Consider the following 26,318-nt stretch of genomic DNA (forward strand, 5'->3'; position numbering starts at 1 on the left):
ACGGAAACCCGGGGACTGCGCCTACCTGATGAGCCCCAAGAAGGGCGAAACCGGTCGTGGGCTGTCGATGGATTTTCGGCAAACTTATGAGTAGTACATCACAAATATTAATTAGTCTTGTTTATTCTGATTACTACAATAAGATTCGCATTTGATTAAATGGTGAGTTGTTTGGTTATAAAATGTGTGATCAGCACCTCTGGGGGAACGATGCGTCAAAGAGGTGTTTGATGAGGGTCTGGATGTAGGGAAGGTAAAATGCTGTAGGGACTTAAGCTCCTACAAAGAAAATATTGCAGATGGAAAAAAACGCAAACCGATGTGGCTTCTTGATACGGTGGGGGGCGGGCGGGGCGGAAAGTGTCACACAGTTCACAAATGAATGAACAAGCCAGAGGCGGTGTGGTGTTGGCAGACGCGTTTGTCATGGATTCGTCAGCAGTTCCAAGAATGTGGGATATTGCAAGAAAGTAACCGTATTCCGTCGCCATAATATATGGTATCTGAACTACGAGGAAAGTGTGTTCTTCGGTTTCTACCTCACCTTTGTTTTCTCAAAAGAATCATACATGCAGACGTTGGAGTCGTATCGCAGGTGATTCGGTATGACAAGAGTAAAGTCAACAAAAGAATCGATCACAGAGTTACGCAAAGTTGTCTCAACATCATACATCGCCGGGCAAAATATTATGTATTAGGGACTGAACCTCGTTGTTCAATATTCTCTTGATCTGCACTGAATAACCCCGAGGGGTTGTTGGTGTCTGAAGACCAATCAGACCGTTGCACAAAAGACTGATGTTGGGACAGTTGGGAAGAGTAGAAGTCTGGATAACTTGGTGATCGATAATGCTGCTGAATTGAATGGTCGGGTTCTGAAGGCCGTTGTCTGGATACCGATGTACTGCGTTCTTCTGTCAAGAAATTCAAAATAGCAATGTGGTGCATTTGGAAATGGCGTGAACAATTCAATTTAACTGATGAGAAAGTAACTGGTTCCATCATTTTACAGATTAGGAAAACGAGAATTTTTTGCTTCTATAGAGCAGAGTGTTGGTAGCCCAGTTAGCATAGACGGTCATTGATTTGTTCGAAACAATTTCAATCTTCTATGACAAAGAAGCACAATTCTGCGGACTATCGCGAATGTATACTGAGTAGTACTCACACAGACAGAATACTGCCAGATGAGCGAAAACCATGCTTCAGCCACGTTCTTCACGTTTTCGTTCCTCTGTACTTCAACCAATCAAAATCTAGCATACGAAATGTGGCAGAAAATTCCACTTTTAATGCACTACTCATAAGGTTGCTAAAATTCACCGACAGCCAAAGAGCAGTTCCTTCCTTCTTGGGGCTCATCAGGTAGGCGCAGTCCCCGATTTTCCGTCAACCATATGTCCTACTTGAAACCAAATTGCACAAAATCAGTGAATATAGACACATTTGCAAACTAATTTGGTTTTTCGAGAGACTCACCTGAAACCCAGCTGAATCTCTCGTTTGTGATGTTTCGGCAAATTTTCAGCAACCTTATGAGTAGTGCATCGCAAGTGCACATGTAACGCGATATCTCGAATATCCTAGCGGCTGAAACATGAGGTGGCCTGGTGCAGCACATTCGGTTGCCTGGAAACACCACAAACGAAAGTTTCAGCCGGGTTCCAGGTGAGTTTCCCGCAAAACCAGATTAGTTTGCCAATGAGTGTACATTGGCTAAAATTCCACTTTCTCGTAAACTTGGCCCGAAGCTGCCCGAACCCGGACAAACTTAATTTGCTTGGTGACTGCCACAATGTGAGATTCCAAAAATCACGTGTCACTCATTTATTCGCTCCACTCGTTGTGTGACTCTCAGGCAGGCCACGATGTCACATTGCTTGCCAGTTCGATGCAGCTCAGCGCGCACGAAGATACTTTCAGTGGCCAAATCACTTACCGAAGCCAACGGCGTCTCCGCGCATTGGCATCATGTGTTGGAGAAAATAGACGCATGAAACTGAAAGTATCAGAAAATCTATTCCTTTGAACCCCGGCAGGAATATGCGCCCCCAATGTCCGTGTACTCTCTCGGATTGTTCAAAAGATGTCATTTGCACAGACCCTATGATCACATTCTGTTCAAGCATGTTGCGCCGGGAGAGCCTACAGAAACCTCATTAGTCCACGCAACTTGGAATAGATCGGAGACAGGTAAACACATGGCTATTCAATGTTTGAAAGCTGGGCCCAAATCTCATCCGGTGTCATTGTTAATCAATGCACACGTTGTGCGCAGAGACGATGACAGGTAGCCGGCTATTAAAGTTGACAGCTGCTAATAAAGGCGTGATTTTAGGAGAGGAGACGGGGGTTTTCAATTTGTGAGGAAGGGTAATGCCAAAAGGTCGGCAAATGCGTGACTGTCACCCTCATAAAGCTAGAGACCCGACACTCGTTATTCCAAGTAAAAATCACACGAACTCAAATGCCCGAACTTCCCTTGTTGACCTTCCATGGTGGGGTTTCCACTCATGATAAGTGAAGAGCACACAACTGCTTATAATCTAGTTAATTTGATTTCGAAATTCTACCATTCACTTGAAAAATTTGATCAAACAAACGAACTAAGAGCAAAGTTCCGATGGAGTGTTAACCACGTTGGTTAGTCTATATTGGCGATGGTTGATTTAGTTGGTGTGTGGTTAGGTCGATGAGGAGTAAACCTTCTTGGGACTAAAAAAACAGTGTTACAATTTAATGTGTGAAATAAAATTTTAAAAAATCAGGTGATCCCGGAAAGTAGTACTACGGAAAGCAAGGTTAGCGGAGAAAACAAAAAGAATGCTCACTTGGACGATTGGAAAGCATGACGGTTCTGCTGTCTGCCGACTCATTGCTTGTGCCATTCGAACTCTGAGAGGTGGTTATATCAGCTAGCGCGCTGAAATACTGCCCGGTCAATTTGTCTGAGAGGTCGCGCAGTAAACGTCCCTGTTGGCGGCCCCGTGATAATTGGACTCGAAACTGTCTGCTAGTTTTTACCGTGTCTTCTAATGGATGGCAACCTATTTTGGTAAAGGCATCGGACAGTAGAAAAGACTCAATCGGCGGAGGCTGAGCTGGCGATGATCTACCTGCCTGTGTCTGATGTAAAATCAGTCGCTTTGGGCTATTCGAACACTGAGTCGACAGGTCTAGCGAAGTGTCTATCATCGAATCGTGATACCCACTATCCATGGGGTTATCAGACACACTACTGTTGTGTAGCGTGTACTGTATCACTGTCGTATCCAACATACTCGCCAACGTGGTTTCCGAACCAAAACTCGTAGGATGCCCAGCGTCAGTAGCTTTCATATCTGGTCGGTGAAGTGGATGTGAGTTGGGGGTGAGGTGAAGACAGAAACCCAATGGTTAGAACATCACATGGATTTTAATCGATAATCAGCTGATTCGAGATGTGGTTTGTAAACATGATAAACGATGATTAAGTCATTAGAGATAAAACACTGACCCACCAAGATAACACAACTGAAACATGGTGGAAAGTTTGATTCAGACAAAAATCAATATCCACCCATTGAAAACAAAATGAATGGAAATATGAGAATGAAGTTCTGCTGGATGGCCAACGGAGTTTAATGCGGTGCTGGTTGAAAATTATTGCCAATATTTATCCATTTTGGGGGGATATGACAATCATACCCACTTGTAAAAGTGATGTTGAAGAACAGAGCATCCTATATAGGAAATACAATGTCACTTCACGGCCCGCACAGTAGGGCCCGTACTGTTATTGCTGTTTGTCGATTCTGATTGGTTGAAAAGCCAGGATACGATGGTGTCCCGGACTGTGCCCCCAATGGAAAAGAGGGTAGGAAGAAAAAACGTACACAGAAGTTGGTCACGTCTCATTCCGTTAGCAAAATCCTCCATCCAAGAAACGGGGCTGTCCGCTTTAAGTACAATGAAGACAAGGTAGCACAGTGACTAGAGCACGAATTTACTGACCAGAAGGTCCGTGGTCCCAATCCGACCTCTGCTTCTCAAATTTCCCTGTCTCTAGGCTTGGAAAACCTGACAGAGTCCAAGCCCTCGTGCTTCCTTTTGGTGGCATGGCAGTTAGACCACGAAAGGGTGCTCGGCATTTCAACGCGCTATCAATAACTCCATAACTTTACCTGTCAAGCGTGAGTTAAGTTGAAGCAATCGATTGCGTGATTGTCTCTGTATCACATGTGGACTCTTGGTCTCCTACTGGTGTAGCGGTGATACTACTGATGGCGGAGGCATGCGAGTATGTTTTATTCCTGTAAATTCGCTTTGCGTCTTTTGAAAAGTAGGATCTATCGCGTAATTTGTGGAGTCGCCTCGTAACACTTGCTTGGATTTGAGCAACAGTCAATGAATATCCAGGAAAGTTCAGGAAGACGCGTTCAAGAGAAGATGGATGTTCAGTTTTTGTAAGGAAGATGCATATGAGAGTTTTGCTCCCCTGTCCAATAGTCTGTAACTGGTCAGTTCGTGTTTTCTAATAAACAACTCCGTAGCGATGGCCTTCTTCTTTTCACTGATAGCCATCCTGTCATAAGCAGGATGTTTTCATCTGCTATTTAAATGATTCTGGGGTTAAGGAAAATCCTCCAAAGAGATACCAAATCGTTTCCGTGAGATCGCCTATCGATGTCTCAAAGAAAAACCCAGAGAATGTACCTTTCAGTTCAGTGATCCTCATCATTAACTCGTTTTAAATTACGCATCAGAAGAAACCTACCAATGCTCTGGTCTAGAAGAGACACCAGACTAGAGTTGATCGCGTTGACAATAAAATTCCCAACTATGCTTGTCAATAGTCAATACGTATGCGACGTGGCGGTTCTGAACACATGCATTTTCACCGGAAAGCCCCGGGAAAATGTTCACCCGAGAGCTTACTGTTTAGTTGTATCGTAAACCCGTCCACAAACTTTGAAGACTCCGTTGCAGGACAGTAATGCTTGAGCCGGGTTCCACATATGACCCATTCGAGTGGGAGGCAATGAGACATGCTCCGTACTGGCGATTTGCTGACCAGCTGGTTCAGGGTCATCCACCCTGGGCACGCCGCTCAAAATAACCGGATATACTTTTCAGAAGATCCTGGTAAGCAAACGGTAGTTTTTATTTGGGCAGCGTTTTACTTTTGACACAAAAGCTTCATCAGGCCAAGTGAATAGGTCACGAAGTTGGCCAGGTTATAAGACAGATGGGGAACTAATCAGTAAGTCCTCTTCACACTAGATCAGTGTTCAGTGTCAATTAACGGCCCTTGTCGGCTAGTGTGGGTGCCCAAATCTCGAATTGGTGGGTTGGAGGAGTTTCAAATTAGTTCCAATTGCTTTATCTTAATTTTCCACTTCAGAGTGCTTCGCTTGATGATTCACCTCGGTTGCCACTGGTAGATTTTCCCTGGCCTTTGTGGGGTTGTGGGTGCTCCGGCAATTCAGTTTGAGGGGGGTTGAGGTCAAGTGGATTTCAGATGATGACCACTCTTCCTTCTGATGACCGCACACCAACATGTGTCAGCTCGAGTGACGCAAGACCGTTCTCCACACGCTAGCCAGTTCCACGCCTTCCATTCTGTTAACACTGGGATGCTTGGCGATTTCTGCCCCTCTCGGCGGTCAGTCTGTGTGACTTGGACCAATTGATTGAAAACCAATTGATTAAAAACCGAATATCCTGTTGATTGGACGGTTACGGAGTCAACGAAGGCGCGCCCTGATTGGTCCGAATGTCAGCTCAGCAGGGTAGAGCATTTGTAGCTCCCAATGTTTGCCCTCCAAGCAGAGAGCTAAAATTCTAAGTCAGATAGTATTAGGAGAACCAGCTCTGAATGTAACGGGGCTACACAACAGCCAATGGAATAGCCGTTTTCGTTAAAACAGATTTCATTGGTTCTTCTGCACTCGCCTTTGACAGATGAGTTGTATTCATGTTATCAATTTGAACCGCTTGTACGCGATCAATAGAACAGCTGACTTGCACGTTCGTTGACTAAGCTGGTTTGGTCAAGCGCACCGGGCGATCAAGCGGCTATCCAGACCGGGGTTCACAGTAACAAGAAGGCATTACTGGACTGTGGTTATGAATGTGATCATCCTAGAGATTTTGGGGATTTTTCAGGGTTATCCAACATAACGCTGTCGATCTTGAAGAGAATGCTGATAGCGCATCCACCGCCCAGCTCAGCTCAGCTCAGCTCAGCCCAGCGAACAAACCAACGACCACAAGATGTCAGTAACTCGGTGGGAAAGCCATAACCGTATGTGACCACAGCAAGCATAAAAAGTGCTGAGCCTGGTTCTCCAAATGGTGTAGAGACTTGTGGTCTGTGTTAAGGCATTCTAAAACGAATATCCAGTGACCAGTGGTGTTTAGTCACCCCCACGCATCGTTGTAATGCCACTGATCGAGGGAAAAACCACGGGAAACTTCCGTTGTGGTTTACTTTAGTTGAAGGAATTTGCGTCCCCAGCACACTCGCTGAGCAGGCCTCCTCTGACTCTGGTACAATTATTCTGGTTGGCCCATGGCGAAGTGAAGAGGCATCCTTACTCGCGCCAAGACAGTTCGAACGAGGGCCACGTGAACGCGGATTCTACAATCGTGCAGCTATCCACAAATAGCCCGGTTTGTTTTTTCAAACACCGTAAAAAAACACCACCCAGAAGCACACTGCAAATAAAACCTGGCTAACGATGACAAATCTTCATTAGTGAAAGGTATTGCACCAAGAACAAAAAAACTGTGACTCAACCTACTAGTCGATTCAAGAGTGGATTTTGAAGGTCATTTAAGCTTTATGGGGAATCCCGAAGCTGTCATTGGTCACGTCTGGACTATGTGGTTACATAATCAGGACACAAAAAATGTCTTGTTTAACATAACACCTAGTGTTATGTCAGTTCAAACACAAAATTAATCCAGAAATAGCCAGAAACTATGTGCATCTCACCTCGCCCTTGTTGTGAATGGTATGTTAATTCGGTACCACTTGTTTCCATGAGTTTAGTTTCTTTCCTTGGTTCAGACATCTGGCGTGTTTTAGTCTTTTGGGCGGCTCGACGGCGAGGAATGGCCGTCGATGACGTGTGTCCACCCAAATTGCTTTCAGAAAATCTTGATCGATGTTCTGCAGGGCTGAATGGAGGTGGTATGGTTCCGGTAGCTAGTACCTCGCCTTTAACCGGCGATGCAGGTCTACATGAACCGGGCAAACTTGTCTGAGCAAGCTGGTGCGCCCAACCAGCGACGGGAGGACCAGGAGCAGGAAAACGGAATGTGTTGTTTAAGGGGGGGACTGGGGTCCAGTAGGCCCCAGGCACGCTGGAACCCAAGCTTAGGTCAGCACTGGCCAAAGTTCGATAGTCTGATCCCGGAAATGCTGTGCCCACGACAGATAAACCTGTTCGCTTGTGGGGTCTCTGGGACCAGAAATCCGGTTGCTCTCTCCGGTGTACTGGGAACAGCGAGGAGTTGGTGTCTACCAAACCAGGAAAAACGGCATTCTCCAGGCTGTATAGAAAGTTGTCATTGTCAAGTGACCCCATATCGTCGAATCTCTGCATGATCAGAAAACAACAGAGCGTACAGTGTAAGGTGACGCTTTTGCAACCCTACAGCCCTCTAAATGACACTCACACGGGACCAAAACCTCTACCTGATGCAATCAGAACAATGCGAAACTAGGACATTAAATTTGCACAAAATTTCCTATGCAACTAAAAGCGAGAGAGTCGATCGAATCTCAAGCTCCATCTCAAGTCCATCCTAGTAGTCGTACACACTCACTAAATTGTAGTTCAAGTCAGCGCACCAGCCCTAAGAGACTACTGATGAGTTCTGAACAGGGCGAAACCGATAATGGGCTGTCTGCATATTTTGAGCCACTGAGACAAAGGAATCTTCAGTGAATATCTCCTTCGCGGCAGACTGTGTGCTGGACGTTATGCCAAAGTAAACCAATATGCTATCGGTCACAATGAAATCCATCGAGTTTCCATGGTGCACATGAACTTTGAAGTGGACTGAATTCTATCCTCACAATCGAACAGGGTGGGAATCTGACAGTGACCAAGTAAAGCCAATAAGCATTTGAGTCCTACCCCATAGCACTAACGTTCAAGAATATATTATAATAATATATTCATTCAGCTGTAACGCCCTTTGGGCGCCTAGCTGCCATGCCAACCAAAGGGAGCATGAGGGCTGAGATACTGTCAGGTTGCCCAAGCCTGGATAGGAGAAGCTCAGAGGCAGAAGTCGGGTTCGAAGCATGGATATTCCGGTCAGTAAATTCGCGCTCCAACCACTCGAGCCACATTCCCCACTAACGTTCAAGAGACCTAAGGGAATGGACAGACTGTCCCAAAAGAAGCACCACATTTACACGACGTGACAAGATGAGCGAAGCCGTAAATCAACAAGCTCCTTGTTACAAACACAAGCAAAAAGAGGACCGCAAAACGCTCATTTGCATACAGGTATGATAAAATTCAACAAGAATGCAGCTGAATTTCTCATTGATAATGGCCCACTTCAACTGAATGTGCTACATGCAGCCCAATGTATCTCTCAAAGTCTACCTGATTTAAACTCAAGTAAATGATAAGGTGGATGGCTCTCCCTGATGAGCCCCAACAAGGGTGAAGCCGGTGGTGGGCTGTCGAAGAACTGCGATCAACTTTGTGAGTAGTGTGTTACGTCTGGACAAGAGCACTGCGATATCTCGAATTTTGTACCAACATGAAGCTGTCCAATGCAGTGCATTCAATCGAAGTGGGCCATCATGAGGGGGACGTTCAGCCGGTGTAGCCAAATGTGTACGCAAATGAGAGCATTTGTCCAGATCCTTCCTGGGACCGCTTAAAGTTTTAACGTGTATCGAAGCCATTTTTAAAGGGTATTTGTGCTATTTTCAGCATCTATCGACGTGAAATGAGGTGTTCCGGGGGTGACACGTTCCTCCACGTGTGCATGCCTTTTCTATATTTGTGCCGCTCTCTTAGTTACGTGACATAAGTGGATGCATTGCAAAGACATGCGCACGTGACCACCTATGCACACACGCACTCTTCTTGAAGGTTCACGGCTACTTCGAGGTCATGAATCTGGAGAGTAGTGTTTGATGAATAAATCGGAAAGGAAACCTCCAAAATGAGTCAGGTGATAATCGATGAGGTAGAATCGATATCTTGATTGGATATAGGATACGTCATCCCACAGAATGACGAAAGGCCTAGGCTCCAGTGGTGTTACACACTAGTGGTGGTTTCACGGTCACTTGACAACCTAACCATGTGACTAATGAACCCGTGATAACGACGCAAGGGTTAGCCAGCACATGACCAGAGATTCAGTGGACGCTGGGGGATTCAATAGGATGAAAAGAACGGGGTTGCCGACTGACAAAGAAGCGAAGTGAAGAAAAATACCTTTAGGATATCATGACAATGATGAGAACTCACGCAACAATCTGAAGACACGTTCATGTTGTAGTAACCTTCGTCGCCGAGCACGCTCAAATCAGAGGTGAACGCTGAGAGGGATTTTCGAGCACCTCGTTTAGAGCGCTTTGTACGCTTCGATTCCCGCTTAACCGATTTATTGGCGGAACGTTGGTGATTGAAGCGAAACACTTCGGACTGAGACGCACGGGCCATCATTTGCATGTTGGCCCGCAGTTTCCTCCGCAGCGTTGCACCGCGTCCGGCTTTTTTCGAACCTGATGGACAAGGAGCAAGATCTGGGTCCGTCTTTTCCACCTTTTCAGGAACGTATGAGAGTGAGGGATAGAGGTTGAACGCGTTGTTATCCGCACCGCTGCAGTCTCCGACATAGATTCTCTCTGGGCCTGCAAACAAGAGTGACTGAATGATGCAAGTGATTGAATTCAAGTGGATGGTCGTCATGGAATCTGTTGTGGTGTCCATTTGAAGGTCTAAGCTATTTGTCGTTTTTAAAGTACTCACGTTGCAGAGGGGGCCAAAAACAAATTCAACGTTGGATGCAACGAGATGATGACTGCCTTCGAAATCTTTTCTAGAAGAAAAACCCAACCTTATGGATGGAAAGTCGACTTGCTGTTTAACCACTGGGGGCGATATTTGCCAATGACATAAACAGACTGCGGGCTTATCAAAATGTAGGGAGAACACTGGGTATGGAAAACTGGGGTACCACAGCCCTGGATAGATACATAAAGAAGGGCTGTATGAGGTCGATTAGGAACTTTGTGGAGCGGTGTTTGCAAGCCAGGAAACTGAGTATGTAATCTCCACGAAGCTTCCTGCAGTTAGCTACCCGAGTAGAGGATCCGCGATTCCGTGTTTCCAGGCGTGGGAAAAACACAAAGACACTATGTCTGGTGAGTACGAGAAGCTGGTTTAGGCTGAGGAAACAAGAAGACAGCTACCTTGTTTGGTTCACTATATTTGACGGTGCTTATACGCGTGTGTACTGATTGTGTTAAAGAGTAAAAATCGTGGAATCTTTTTTTTCAAAAGCACGAAACTGACGAGAATCATTAGTGAAGGACTGGAGGGGTGTCATCCTGGACGTTACGAGGTAGGTTAGTGTGATCAAGGATTTCTAAGTGAAGGAAACTGGAATGAGTTCTTCGTCGGAAGCAGGGAGAATGAGTAAATGCCGGGTTTCAGAGAAGTTTAATGGATGGCGATGAAAGAAAGGTGAAATGATGCTATTTCGAACAACACTAGAGTCTGTATATGTAACACACTACTCATAAGGTTGCTGAATGTTCTTCCACAGCCCATGACATAAAGGATTATGGTAGAAGCCGATGATGCCTGGCTGCTTTCCGATATGGAGGGAAAATCTGGTAATATTTTGGTTGATGTCACGCTGGGCAAATCGACTCAAAATTTGGGGAGAGTTCAAAAGGTCAAAGGTAAACTGTACTTCGGATTTCAACCGTTGACGATGTGTTAACCCGGGAATTTTGAGTCAGAATGCTGTACTTTCAGTTGATACACCTCAGTTCACCGAAGATAAGGTAAAATAAAGGAACGAGAGCCATGAATTGGAGGTGATGGTCCAATCTATGCATTGACGAGAAAAGGATCTGTTTGTTTGGTGTATCTGGGGTTCACAGCTACGTATTGAAGGCGATAGTTGTGATGCAAGACTCCAGTGGTTGAGTAACGCAGTTATGTAGATTAGGTTAACTAACTATTGTTTTGTCTCGTCCCGCAGTCCCCATCCGGGAATACGACAGTTAACGACGCGGCTAAGTCGATTGGCAATGCTTTCGTGTTTCCTTGATAAGTCATTGACTATCGTCTCTGTCCCACAGAGGAATCATCAAAGATAGTCCTATGAGGCAAAGGGTTCCGTGGCGTACGAAGTACATGGATTACCCACTGTGACCTGTGGAATGTAACCAACTGGTGGATTTCCTCAAATACCACTTAGTGTACCTCAGCGTTAGCGATCTTCTGTCCCAAACAGACCCACACAGTGCTTCAAAGGCATCTTTTGGTGAAGCACCGAGAGCTTTCGGTTGTTTCTGATCTTGAAATTAGGACATATCGGACCGCGGCATTGTATATTTTGCCTTTGACAGTCAAGCTGATGTTACCTCGGTGCCGCCAATGCAGGAGCTCAGCAAGCGCTTCTCTGAAGTTACCACTTCGCAATTGGCAAACAAAACGAACAAAAAGGAAAACCAGAATGAGAATGGATGTGTAGTTTATGCAAAATTTTTAAGTATAGTTATAGCCAACTTTTGAGAAACTTGTCAGAAAGAACGCACCAAACCACGCGGTTTGTTGAGTGCCATGCACGCTCCGCTTTGGTGTTGCGAATGTGAACGGCGCGGAAGCCGTTCCAAACGGCTGTTCGACGCAATCAACCCAAGTGTGTCCAAAGTTGACGGATCTGTGACTATACCCAACGCCTGTTTGCTGACGAGTGAAATTTGCGGATTCCCTGGATGATTGTCTGTGTGTAGTCGACGAACTGGACAAGGCGCTATTCCAGTTGGTCTTCGGGATTCCAAACGAATCATTGGTCCATGACTCCGAGGACGCTCGACAATCACTCGGTTCGGATGAATACAGCTGATTGGCTGCTCCACGCGGTACCTCGACATCAACGTGATTTGACATCTTTGTGTGTTTTTGACAAGACCAGTAATGTCTACACCGTATAAGCCACACAACAAGCGCGACTAACGAAAAGAGAGGGGCAAAAAAGGGGAGCATGACAATGAGTAAAGAGTCAATTTGTGAGGTCAGTCAGTACGAAATTTACTTTGCGCTGTCGAGATCCTTCTGTTCCCAAACCACCATCAAGTGATCACAGAATTGGAAAACAAAACTACTTGGTATTTTCCAAACAGTGATGTGTGGAAAGCCATAATCTCCTATGCATATTGAGTGTGTAAATCGTCTGTGGGTTACCTGACACCGTCACAGCGAGTAATCGTCCGGTCATTCAAAAATTAGATACTGAAACACCGCTAAGTTGTCGGAATCAATGGAAAAATAAGTTCTCGAGTTGTCGGAATCAATGGAAAAATATTTCAAGTTCTCGAGGAATACACCCATTTGCAAATCAATTTGGTTTTCACGAGAGACTCAACTGAATCTGTCGTTTTTGATACTCTACAAATGAAAGTGCTGCACACAGGCCGCCTCACGTTTCAGTTGAGTCTCTCGTGGAAAACAAATTGATTTGCAAATGAGTGTATTTCTCGAAAACAGTGCAATTTGAGTTCAAATAGATCACAAGGGTGACGGAAACTCGGGAACTGCGCCTACCTGATGAGCCCCAAGAAGGGCGAAACCGGTCGTAGGCTGTCGGAGAATTTTCAGGAACCTTATGAGTAGTTACCCTTATTTCAAGTTTTGTTAAAGTGAAGAGCACAGTAGCCTTGAGACGCTTTTAACTCATTTACTCCTTTTAATTCAAACATCTTTGGAGACGTGTGCGTTACTAAGCTCTGTTCCAGAGCTTCGAATGGGTCACATACAGAAGTGCAGGTCACCCTATTCAGATGTACGTACATCAATACATGCACACCACTACTCAGTGCATTGACAGCAACGCGCTGATGACCTTAACTCGGCTCCTAAGTTCGGTGAAGAACAGTTGGGCCACTAAATGTGAATGCGGGGTGGAAACTCGCAAATAAAGAATCCTGAGGTTTAGTAGGTTCAGAAACAGCGGCTTGGTTTTACGCGAGTGCTGTAAAGGATTCTTGCTGCAGAGGCAACCTGATGGCCAAATTTTAATTGAACTTTTTTTTTCAAAAGCGGTTACACCCTTCCGGACAAAGCCTAACTTTTGTTTAAATCTTGAACAATGTTCACATACGTGAACTTCGAATTTTGAGGGAACTCAATTAGTTTACTGCAACACTATCGATTCGTTTATAACGAATTCGTCAACGATTGTTTAATTTGTCACGATTAGATAAATGTGGTAGGATTCTGCTCAGGTTCTTGTGTGTATCAGGTCGTCACTCCACCAGCTGATTGTCACGACCGTTTAGCCGAATCACTCTTCCTTGTATATGCCTAGAAAAATTTCAAAGAATAATGCATGATAAACCTGGAACAATAGTCACATTTCTACTTGGGTTCAGAACCGTTGAACTCCTCTTATGACCTGCACTGTGTTACTCCTTCCTCAGCTTCCTTTGAAATACCTGAATTGCCCAACAAGTTCTTGCCACGTGGGCAAAATCTGGCCGAGGGCCATGGTTTTTTCCCAAAACTTTCCAAACCGTTCCCTCCCTTACTTTCCACTGGTCATGTAGGCCTCGAATCAACCCCCGAAATTGAGAATACTCAGATAATGTTTTGTGCACGTCGATTCGATCAACCGCACGCCCCCTCAGGTGAGCATTAAGTGCAATCGTAATGAAACGCAGAATAGCTAAGCTCCTGTCCGAATGATAACCGCAACTTAGGCATTAGGAACAGCAGGTATGATCAACTAGTCAACGCATTTGACCGAAATGCGTGCTTATCGATCGCTTTGGTCCTATCAGAGCGGTGTGACTTTCTGTATTTACCAGTTTTGGGACAAAAATCTAGTTTTGTTTTCTCATTTCTATTTCTTTAAACAAAATTAATACCTTGGTTTAGCCGATCTCACAGGGGTGCTTTGGACGACTGGTTGCATGGGGATATCGTCTCATGTGACAGCATCGTGTGGTTCTGATTCCAAGACTTGTGTTTGAAACCAGTCTCATGACCGATGAGAATGATGGATTGTCGATCCAGAAAAATGACCAAACGTCACTCCCCACCCTAATCAATCAATGCTCTAGGAATTAGTTTAATTTGTTGGACTTATTGTCACACTCGGTCACATTCCACAGCTATAAAGTTGAGTTTTCGAACTTATCAGGTGCATTTATCAGCCAACTTCGGCTAAATCTAGTGGGCTTGGAATTCGGTGTTAAAAAACCAAGCATATCTGCATAGTTGTGTATACATTTATAATGAGGTGGAACAGGCGCGGTTTTTAAAGATGTTAGTGATCATGCATTATCACGTGGCCTAGACACACATATTGTCTTATAGCTGACTTGATTAGCATGGATACAGCATGGATCACGAAGATCTTAGGTGTTGTTGGTGCGGTCCGTCATCCAGGACGGGACCACTGTGACCCCGCTGGGGATATTGCCGGAAAAGCCGGCGATTCGACATCAGTGGCGTTCGTGTGTTCAGTTTCTTTTCAGATGTTCTTTCTGAGCGTTTGGGGGTTCTGGAACCTTGGAATGTTTGTGATAGTCCTTAAGTAATGAAGCACGGGTTTCAATGATGATTTAATCGTGCCGGACAGTGATGGATAAATCTCACCTGTGATAAACACCCGTGAGGTTTTTCCAGTGTGTGCGCAGCCTCTAAAGATGGTGAGTGAACAAATGCAGTGCTCGACCCACTGGGTATGTCATTCCGGCTCACATGAGTCAAGTCAGTGGCACGTTCTGCTCAAATGCAGCTCGACATAGAGAAGTTGAAAATAGAGTAATGTATAGAACTTTGTGAAATACGCTCATTTGCAAAAAAATTTGGTTTTACTAGAGGCTTACCTGGAACTAAGCTGAATCTCTCATTTGTGATGTTTTCAAGCAACTGAATATGCTTCAACAGGTCGCCTCATGGTCCTAGGTGAGTCTCCTGCAAGACCGAATTGGTGTTCAAGTGAGTATATTTTGTTAATTTCGTGCGATTTGGGGTCAAATAAAACACAAGGTTGACGGAAACTTGAGGACTGCGCCTACTTAATGAGCCCCAAGAAAGTGATACCCGTCGTAGGCTGTCGGGGAATCTTCAGCAACCTTATGAGTAGTGCATCACGATTTTGAGTACAAGAACGTCTCACTGCAAGCACACACAAAAATCATCGGCAGAATGCTTCTTTCATATACAGCCACGAGTAATATTGAGAAAGTAGGTAAGAATGTAAGTTACTCACGAGCGCATCAGAAACCCCATGAGAATTGTCCGAGTAAGTCAGCTCTAATAAGTTATCTAACACAGTCGTGAAACAGAGTAGATTAATAACCGCTGTTATAGCCACCGGCTAATGACTTCTTAGTAAAGCTAATCGCTCAGCTGTAGCATTCTTTCCATGCCTAACTTCCATGCCACCAGAAGGAAACACAAGAGATGGGAAACTGCCAGGGAAGTCGACTTTCCGAGGTCGGGTTCGAACCGCGGACCTCCCGGTTAGTAAATTCGCGCTCTAACCACCGAGACATCTCGCCCCATGACTTCTTATTGGATTGATGAAAACTCATAGGCAGCTCAATATTTATTACGTCAATCTTCCAGAGGACATTGGGCAGGTAATTTATTGTTTGCCTACCCAAGCATGCACCATGATCTAAAAGTACGAAGCAAGGTTGGTGGGAAGTCAGTGACTAGCCGACCTGATGAATCCCAAAACGGTCAAATCAGCTGTAAGCTGTCAATGATCAACACTACGGATATTACTGATATCTTGAACATCATCCCAGGTGAAACATAAAAGAGCTTGTATGCAGCATATCCATTTGACAAATGTTACAAAAGGGGAATCCAGCCTTCAGTTTGATTCGCTGACGATGAAGGGAAATTGGCCACATACAATAATCAGGACTGTCTACAAAAAATATAAGCGAGGAGCAAGGCAACCCTTCCACTGTGAGAAAAGGGGAGTCAGGGGAGTCAAAGAAACTCGAAGCGAGAGAGAAAGGCTAAGTGCACTTGGTCTGTCCGGTTCTTACGGCAGATTTCTAATCTGGTTTGAAGCACTTTTATCCTTGTCTTTGAGTGAGGCGTCACACTAAGCGGTTGGTGCGCGTTGAAAAGGATAGTACATCCTTTAAGGTGAAAATTAAACGAAGTATTCAATGTGACTTTGTCGTCACGTTGTGAGTTGTGGGAAACTGACAGTAGAGGTGGGCAAAGTATTCCATGGATGAAATATTTTCCGCACACGCACTGTGGTATTGGAAACTGAGACTGGAAAGAAGCCTCGCATAATCGTCAGACGTCGACCGCTGGTCTTGATCCCAAATCGCTGTAAAATCATTCAATCGGATTTGCTATCATCTCCCATGTGTTCGGGTTTCACAGGTAGCTGTGATACCAGCGTAACGGTGATACTACTGATTGGGGGCATGCGAGTAGTATGTTTTCTCGTAAATCCCCTTCGCGTCTTTTGAACAGTGAGATCTACTACAGAATTTGTGGAGTCGCTTTGTAGCATTTGCTTGGATTTGAATTTGAATATGAATATGAATATTTAGGAAAGTTCAGGAAGGCGCGTTTGAAGGGAAGATGGATATTTAGTTTTCGTAAACAGGATGCACATGAGAGTTTTGCTTTCCTGTCCAATAGTCTGTAGCTGTTCAGTTGGCATTTTCTAATAAATAACCTCACAGGGAAGGACTTCTTCCTTTCACCAGTACATACCGATGTATGGTGCTGAGGCGGTATCTAGTAGTGTGGCTTTGTACAGTTACGAGAATTACATTCACCTCAACCGGTCACGTTGCCTGGAATTATTGATTTATTAGACCACACTTGCACGATTCAAAGACTCATCTAACTGAGACTGGAAACCCTTGGATATGGTTTAGATTTTAGGCTAATCAAAGATGGTCAAGACAGTTGGGAGAACACGCGAGCGGTTACGAAACCGGTCGAAGGGTGTCGAAGAATTCCAGCAACATCGTGATTGGTGTGTGTGTGTGTGCGGGAGATCGATTATTACACCAATCGAAATACGAGGCAAACCATCTGTCAGCTGAAAAGTGTCACCAACATTACCTCAGGCTCTCGTAGGAACCAATATAAGTTTGGCTTTGCAATAATGAATAGAAAATCAATAATTCCGGGAGTACCGCTGATGAGCAATACCTCATCAGAGCACCATGTTGCTCAGATTTTCACGGTCCGCCAGGGCTTGAAAGCGGAGAAATATCACACGGGATTGTCTCTAACGCGCTGCTACGCACCACTACGCTCCCCAATAACGCACCGATGATATCACCTCGATTGGTGCCCAGCTCCACGAACAAGCCAACGACCACCAGGGGTGGTCTCATATCTCCTTCAAGTTGTAAGTAATCCACCAAGTAGGTACGTTTTGTACATGAACATTGGAATTTCTGTGACAATCAAACTAGTAAGTATGATGACGGTCAGGTGGATGATAACATAGGTGAATCAACCCTAAACGTTGAAATCTCTTTTATTTTCTGGTGAAACGCCGACGTGAAATTCATACGAACCAACCAGACTGATCAATCGTAAACTGGACTAGCCTGGATTTCCGATACATGGATCAAGTCGACACGCAAAACTGAGAGTACACCTACGCTCAGGATGCCGTCGCCGCTACTGCGGCTTTTACGGCTTCTGAGATGGTGCCGATGACGGTGTCCTTGATGACTATGCTTATGGGCACGACCATTCACGATAATGATGACATTGATATGAGTCGTGATTTGCCACGATGACTTTGGCACATGAAATCTGTTGCGGTACAAGGAGGAATAAATTCCGCGGAGTGAGCAACCTGGCCTCAGGTGGTAGCTCGCAGTGCAAAGCCGCAGTGAGACCATTGTGTCACAGTAAGAGCGTATTCGCAAGCAGACAAGCGCACATACAGTAGAAATTACGTCTGAATAAAGTAATCATCTGACTACAAGTGATAGGCAGCTGTCCAGCAGACGCAAGCACGACTCACAAAAGAATTTCTCCCATGCTAGACGCCAAAATGAAGTTTGGCACATATTTGGGCATCAACCAATGTGTGAATGTGGGAAAAATTCCAAACAAAAATCATTACCCCCGATTTCTTTTCAACGCATGATTAATGGCTGCGGTGGAGGACAGTACTATCTATCGATCCGTCACGTGATTTAACTTGTGCGCTTCCAACTGTCTGGAACAAAGATTTCTGAGAACTTCTTAGAAGAAGTTCAGATGAATTGCGTGCACACACCTCTCAGGAAATATCACGCAAACCCGATCGGCATGAACACCGGTGAACACAAATGCAATCAGAACAGAATTTTGTAACGGCACTTGGCGAAATTGAGTGCCTTTTTTAATGGTATACTAGCTGTATGCAGTAGATGAAGTCAACACATCGCGGACAGGTAGATTAGCCAGATGCGTATCGCCTACACATTCACCGGGTAGAGAAATTATAGATTTCTGAAACCCTTTTCCAGCGGTTTGTTGCATTTGTAGATGGTGCCGCTTTGAGAAATCCCACTTAAGATGATGATGGTCAGTGAGAGAGAAAAGGCTCGTCCAAGTGCATCAGTGTAGCAGACTAACTGCATACGAACAACTGTTACTGTGTGTTAAAGTCATCATCATCGATAGCACGACATCACTGTTCAACACCGATGCTTCACTGCCGTACAATCATGATTTATTTGGAAGCCTTATTGTAAAGAAAAGAGTAAAGGTGGACAGGGAAGGGACTTAGTGGAGGTGTCTACACCTCCAGACATTCACTCAGGCAATCTGGATAGAAACTGACATCGATTGGCAGCCATATCCTGTAGTGTCTCCAACCAGACACAGTGAGGATCACGCGGTCCCCATCCTGGAAGGGGGGTAACACCGACAGCAGCTGTTTGTTTCGTGATCTCGTTCATACTCCTCTGCCAAAACAAGGGTTGGCCACATCTCTGTTTACGCCACTCTGAATTGGGCATCTAAAACAGCATTCTCTTCGGCAAACGATGGCTTGGGATGCGCAATACATGTCCCAACCAATGCAGCTTCTGGTGCTGGACACATTATCCGATGGAATTACCCGTCGCACAACCGAAAACACGCTTTCTAACTGCCTCGTTACGGATTCGCCGACACCAACCCACACGAGCTATGGTTCTGAGACAACGATTGTCGAACACCTGAAGACGTCTTAGTTCCGCTGCTCGAATAGGCCAAGTCTCACAGCCATACAACAAAACAGCCCGTACTGTAGCTTGATACACATGTCCTTTCAGATTCAGGGATACACTACTCTGGTATCATGGGTGTCTAAAATCAGCAAACGCGGCCCGAGCCTTGCAGAATCGTGTATTGACAGATGAGGTCAATGCACGAATCTGCAAGGCTTGGGCCGCGTTTGCTAATTTGTGACACCTATGGCCTCAGAATGGCTTATCCCTGAGTCTGAAGGGGCGTGTGCATCAAGCTGCAGTATGGCCTGTTTTTTATGTTAGAGTATTTGGCTACGACCCCATGCTCATAGCCATTTGTTTCATAGTATGGAAAACGTACCTGTCCGTGTATGTGACACTTAAACAAACACAAGTATTCAGCAGTTGATCCGGTTGCGTACTGGACTTTCAAAGTCGAAAATGGAAGCAAGTCTAACTCACAGACCTTGTAATGTGGTCTCGCTCAAGTGGCAGTCCATGTTGAGAGGAATTTTGTAGAAGGATATTTGTGTGTATGCGAAAGTAGAGTCGCGCATTCGGTCATGCACACTACTGATGATTAAGCTAGTCAGATCTGGTTGCATCGTTAATCGGCTCTGACTCAAGTATAACTTTCCGTTTTTGTCTCCGATTCAATATATCCTGCACAAGATTGAGATGAGCTGTAAGGAATGTCTATTATGAGAACTCTCCAGTATATCTGAATTCTCCCAGTATGACCCATAACGTGGGAGTAAACCGTAGGAAACATATAGTTTGACCCGCTGGACAAACATCACATTAGCTTCTGGTTTTGCGACTGGTTTCACATAAGGTTGCTGAAAATCCGTCGACAGCCGACGACTGGTTTGCCCTACTTGGGGCTAATCAGGTAGGCGTAGTCTCCGGGTTTCCGTCAACCTTATGTTCTACTTGAAACCATATTGCACGAAATTAGCGAATATACACTCATTTGCAAACTAATTTGGTTTTGCGAGAGATTCACTTGGAACCCAGCTGAATCTCTCGTTTTTTGATGATGTTCTCAGGCAACTGAATGTGCTGCACCACACCGCCTCATGTTTCAGTCGCTACGATATTCGAGATATCGCGATACATGTATATCTTTGTAATGTACTACCCATTAGGTTGCTGAAAATCCGTCAACAGCCCATAACTGGTTTCTCCCTTTTTGGGGCTCATAAGGTAGGTGCAGAACCAAGAAGCGACAGATCCAGACGTGTGCTGCTCTGTATCCCAACCGGAGGATGAGCAGTCCTCAATTTTGAACAGATATATCCCAAAATTCAATCGCATAAGACGCGACTCACCAAAGTTGCCACCGACGAGTGATCTGAGCCCTTCAGCAGTCCCCGGAAGATTGTTGGAACTTGCAAATCCCAAATTATCTTCACCCACCTTTTTTGAAACTGTGCTTAAACATGTTTCCGGGTATCCACCAAAATAAGCATCACGCAAGCCGCGAGTGATCAGTGTCCTTCCAGAAGTAGAAACGTCTGCTCGGGCCATGGGCAAGAGTGGTCTCCAATCATTCGTCTTGAGCAAATACACAATAATGCAAGAATGCCAAGCTTTCCAAGTAGTGGCCGTTCAGTTGTAACACCCTTTTGGTGCCCAAATGCCATGCCACCAGAAGGAAAGAAGGGATACTGCTAGGTTGCCCAAGCCTAGACGGGGGGAAGTCGAGAGGCAGAGGTCTGGTTCCAACCACGGACCTTCCGGTCAGTAAATTCGCGCTCTAACCATTTGGGCCTCTCTTACTGAGTGGCATTTACGGATGGGGATAATGTGAGGTATAAAGTGACTGAGGTTCCGAGGAATTCGTACTGATTACGCAATATCTCTGATCGAACTCCTGCTATGTAGTAGGTTTCAGGCCTTCAAAAATCAGAAAAATAGCCTTATATCCAGTCTACCGAAAATCTTATAGCATTTAACGGCAACCTGAGGTTCTAGAACAAAGTCTAATCAATATGCATTCGGTCACAAGTGTTCGAAACTATCGGGTGTCCTGATTTCAGCTCACCGGACAAATCCAGTGAAACGTGAATCTAACGCATCCGGTCGCAATTCAGTTCGGAATCAATCTACTAGTTAACTAGGGCGGATAGACAAAACTGTGTGCAGACTTCATCGTTCAGTATTTGGCTTCCGACAATTTTTAGGTGACCGTTACTCGCGCGGGTAAGGTGAATCGTGACTGACTGACACCTGACAATTTTAATCCAGCTGCCGTTTGCTGTGCTTCCTTTCCAAAAAAAGGACATTTTTCACAGGCGTAGCTTGCTGAACCCAAGTTTGGCGCTGTCAAAACTTGACAAATTCAATAAAACATTTCCTCGGAAGGCCATGCGCTCACGAAGACCATTAGTTTTAAATAAGTCGTTCAGCTTGAGCACCTTTCCAGAGCCTAGCTGCCCTACCACCAGAGGGAAGCACTAGGACTTGGATACTGACAGGTTGCCCAAGCCTGGACAGGGGAAATCAAGAGACAGAGGTCAAGTTCGAACCACAGACCTTTCAGTCAGTAAATTCACGCTCTACCCACTCGAGCCATATCTTCCTTAAGCGGAGGGACGACCTCAACACTCCGTATTCCTAGCCGGGCACCCATACAAGTACTAACCGGGCCCAACGTTGCTTAACTTTGGTGATCAGACGAGAACCGGGGTTTCGAACATGGTGTGGTCACGGCCATTAGTCCAGCTTCTAGGGAAATGATAGTCCCATTGTCTAGGTACTTAGCCCCCTAAACTCCGGTTTCTGGGACATTGTGGTCGACAAACAATATACAAAGTTTAACATAAGATATCGATCGAAGAAATGGCATGCCTAACAGCATGTACTGGACAGGCTATAGGACCAGAAAGTCCTACTGGATCAATGAAGTGGTTCGCCTTTATTTGGATTTTGCGGGCACTTTGAGTCCTAATTCCATCGAATTTACACACAGAACGTCTTTGTATTCGTGTTCGACAGTGGCTTTTATCACGTTTAAAGCACTGAATCGCCTCAAACACCTGATCGCCTGCACTACAAGTAGGCGTATTGGAGGACCAATGAACTTGTCTTTTACATTCCTATTCGCTGCAGTGCTTTCGGCACCAAATCTTCTCTTAAGTGCTCGTTTAAGGGGGAGCTGGGTAGACCTTAATTCATAGCCAACAATGCGCTAAAAAAGAAACGGCGCGGGTAGAATAGTCAGATGACACTGCTTTCGAAAACCAGTGGAACTGATGATTGTACTGGTTCTGTACCGTTCGAACACCACAACCATACATATAGTACTTAGATTTCCAAAGCTATTGAATAACATCAGAACAGATGTTGACTGGTGCTAGAAACGTCACTTGTAAGCGAATCGTAAAAGGCGCCGGACCATAACCCCCTTTGATAGTATGGTGAATATGATGGGCAAACTACCATCAAACATCTCAGTGTTCCCCTTATCAAGGTCACAAGCTGGGTCTGTAAACAACAGAAAAGAGCTGGCAGTCAGCAGTTACAGCCCTACTGGCTATTCTTATGAGACGATTCGAAAGATTTTTAAGATGACAAATCCATAACTTCTGTGGGTTGGTGTCGGTGAATCCGTAAGGAGACAGTTAGAAGGCGAGTTTTCGGTTGTGCAACGGGTACTTCCATTGAAGAGTGTGTCCAGCATTAGAAGCTGCGTGTGGGTTGGGACATGTGTTGCGTATGTCAAACCAAAGTGTTGTTTTTCATGACTAACTCAGAGTGGCGGAAGCAGAAACGTGGCAGAGGGGAATGAAGTGAGTTACGAGACGTTTGGTTGCTGTTCGTGCTACTCACCTTGTCCGTACCGTAAGGAGACAGTTAGAAGGCGAGTTTTCGGTTGTGCAACGGGTACTTCCATTGAAGAGTGTGTCCAGCATTAGAAGCTGCGTGTGGGTTGGGACATGTGTTGCGTATGTCAAACCAAAGTGTTGTTTTTCATGACTAACTCAGAGTGGCGGAAGCAGAAACGTGGCAGAGGGGAATGAAGTGAGTTACGAGACGTTTGGTTGCTGTTCGTGCTACTCACCTTGCAGGATGGGGACCACATGATCCCCACTGCTCCTGGGTGGAGACACTGCAAGACATGGGTGTCACTCGATCTCACTGGCTTTCTTTTTGCCAGTTTCTATCCAGATTGCCTGAGTAAGTGTATGGAGGTGTAGGCACCTCGAAACGATATAAGGAATCTAGCACTAAGTCCCTTCCCCGTTCACCTTGATTCTTTTCTTCACAATAAGGTTTTCAAATAAATCATGGTTGTACGGCAGTCAAGCATCGGTGTTGAATACTGATGTCATGCTGTCCACGATGATGATGACGGTGATGGATATCCATCCGTATCGAGTCTAGTAAGAATCCTCAAGAATAATGGAAGCTTCAACTAGGATAGCCCCACATTCAAGATGCCCGCTGTCCAAAATCTTCCATTGGGTATGCAAAATGCAGTATGAAAAATGCACAAAGGAACATGCACTGACAACGACTGTTTTACAATGAAATCGCTTAAAAGAGTTGAGACTTTTGGCGGAAATGTTATCTGAAGATGAGTAAGACAGAGCACAAAAGTGGTCTTTAAACACTGCTGATCACTGTGTTGTTGCCGACGTTCTTGTGCGAACTGCAGCTTGAAAAGAAAGTTGATTTCACTGGAACAAATAGGGTTGTCACCATTTGTTTAAAATGGCCAACGATCGATAAATGTCGTGGATTGGGTTCACATAGCTGGTTGTAATTGAAGATGAATCACTAACAGTGGCTTACCGACTGGTTGAAAGAACCAGGAAAACCGATCAGCATGTATGCCTTAGAAAGGTTCAGCTAGTGAAGCGTTTACATCTCAGTACGTTGAAAGAACCAGGAAAACCGATCAGCATGTATGCCTTAGAAAGGTTCAGCTAGTGAAGCGTTTACAGGGCATCTCAGTACAAATCTTTCGGTTTTCATAACACTTTTGTCGGAAAATCAACCCCCACATTCCAATACAACATTCGCTGAGGCTATTTAGCTTAACAGATGGAAACTGCTTATAGTTTGACGCCGTTAACGTACCTTAATCAACTTGCTCGGAAAACAACCGGTGTCAGCTTACAAAAATTTGATTACCAAAGGAAAACTGGCACTCGAAGTAACCCAAGTCTACTAAAAGTGTATACGTGCATTCCCACTCACAGGCAGTTCACCTTGAACCCGATTACCAGTTTTCGCTTCCTAGAATTCAAGGGTGGAGAATCAATGCTTTTTGGAGAAACAAGTGGTCAGATAATGCCTTGTGGTATGTCAGACACACTTGACCGATTACGGAATGCGTTGGATTCTAAAACTCGTAAGAAATTGACAATAACTGAAGAGGCACACAGTTTTTGGTAGCCTGTGACCCCCTGGAACCATTCCACATCCGAAATTGATGGGACTGTGTTGGAATATTGGTAGCTCGGGTGAGTTTATTGGTTGTTGATCAGGTGTCTGTTGATCTGTTCGCCGAGCTTGGTAATTGATTTGCAAAAGTTTCGTCACCATTCGAGGAGACATCTTCAGTGCGCTGTTGGTTGGGTAGTTCCTCTCTTCGTGTCTGCGTTTATATAGTTTACAAAGAGTAGCCTTTGCACTGTAACCTGGATTCTGGTTGGTCCAACTTTACTCTGTGTTGAGTTGTGGTTTGTATTTCTTGCTTCCTAGAGCCACGCTACTATTGAAATTTCCGTCCATTGTTGTCTCTTCCGGTTGGTCCGTTCTGGCAATTTCAACAGTAGCGTGGTTGTAGGAAACAAGAAATACAAACCACAACTCAACACAGAGTAAAGTTGACCAACCAGAAAACCAGGTTACAGCGCAAAGGCTGCTCTTTGTAAACTATATAAGCGCAGACACGAAGAGGGGAACTACCCAACCAACAGCGCACTGAAGATGTCTCCTCGAATGGTGACGAAACTTTTGCAAATCAATTGCCAAGTTCGGCGAACAGATCAGCAGTCACCTGATCAATTAATAATATTCCACATCTATCACTTGCATTTACATTTTCACGCTTGTGACCATGCTCTTCAAAACTGAACGATATTAATCAGATAAGTACGTCGGTGAAGTGTACTCGCAAGCAAAATACACTGCTGCCAACAAGAGAGTGAGCAGAATGTGCTGCACAAAGTCAAGACATTCGCAGAAATTCAGTGTAATAGGTGTTCGGTGGGGTGGGGCAGACTCCGCACGGATCTTGTTGAACAGATTAAGCGCCGTGCGAAAAGTTTGGAGTCGAAAAACGGCATGGGAGAATGAGGTGCGGTGGAAAGCCTTTTTCAAAAATGCCTACAGTCCAGCGTCACTTGATTGCATCTGACAGGCAACTGATGTCCGAAAGGCACCAGTGCAGAGACATGATAGCGGACCCATACAACGCTGTACGTGACTCTACTTAGTAGTGTACTTCGGCCGAAACATGCAACTCATAAAGTAATTAAAAATTTACTGGCAGCTCCGCGTCAGTTCACCGGTTAGTCGCCGGTGACTAGCAGATAACGCGCATCTGTATAATCAAATCAATAACATACTCCAAAGCAGTGGTCAGATATATAAAATGTGAACACAACTCACCTAAACATCCGATGAGGCACAATACTCCAAGCACCAGAGCAGCAATCGCTCCGCCTGACATGTGGTCGGGCATTTCAGGGAGTTTCAAATCAGTTACGCACCTTGACCAGTAATACTGATAAAGATATCACTTGATTCATCATGTAACGAAAGAAGCGTCCGCCGAGCAATTGATTGAACATTCACAATTCAGAAAAAGTATGACATTTTAGTAGAAGAATGCGGTAACACAGAGCATTCGAGCTGAAAC

General features: G+C 45.0%; 1 protein-coding gene across 1 annotated transcript; it reads right to left on the reverse strand.

Annotated features, from left to right (window-relative positions):
• Positions 1-116: 116 nt before the first annotated feature.
• T265_10424 (hypothetical protein) lies at positions 117-26,280 on the reverse strand (the record flags this gene model as incomplete). The annotated part of the gene is made up of 6 exons (XM_009176792.1): positions 117-914; positions 2,832-3,341; positions 6,980-7,586; positions 9,492-9,877; positions 11,798-12,214; positions 26,069-26,280. The coding sequence occupies 6 exons, from the start codon at positions 26,139-26,141 to the stop codon at positions 688-690; spliced, it is 2,220 nt and encodes a 739-aa protein (XP_009175056.1).
• Between the last annotated feature and the right edge of the window lie 38 nt (positions 26,281-26,318).

The sequence above is a fragment of the Opisthorchis viverrini genome (genome assembly GCF_000715545.1).
Source record: "Opisthorchis viverrini unplaced genomic scaffold opera_v5_369, whole genome shotgun sequence".
In the NCBI taxonomy this organism is placed as follows: domain Eukaryota; kingdom Metazoa; phylum Platyhelminthes; class Trematoda; order Opisthorchiida; family Opisthorchiidae; genus Opisthorchis; species Opisthorchis viverrini.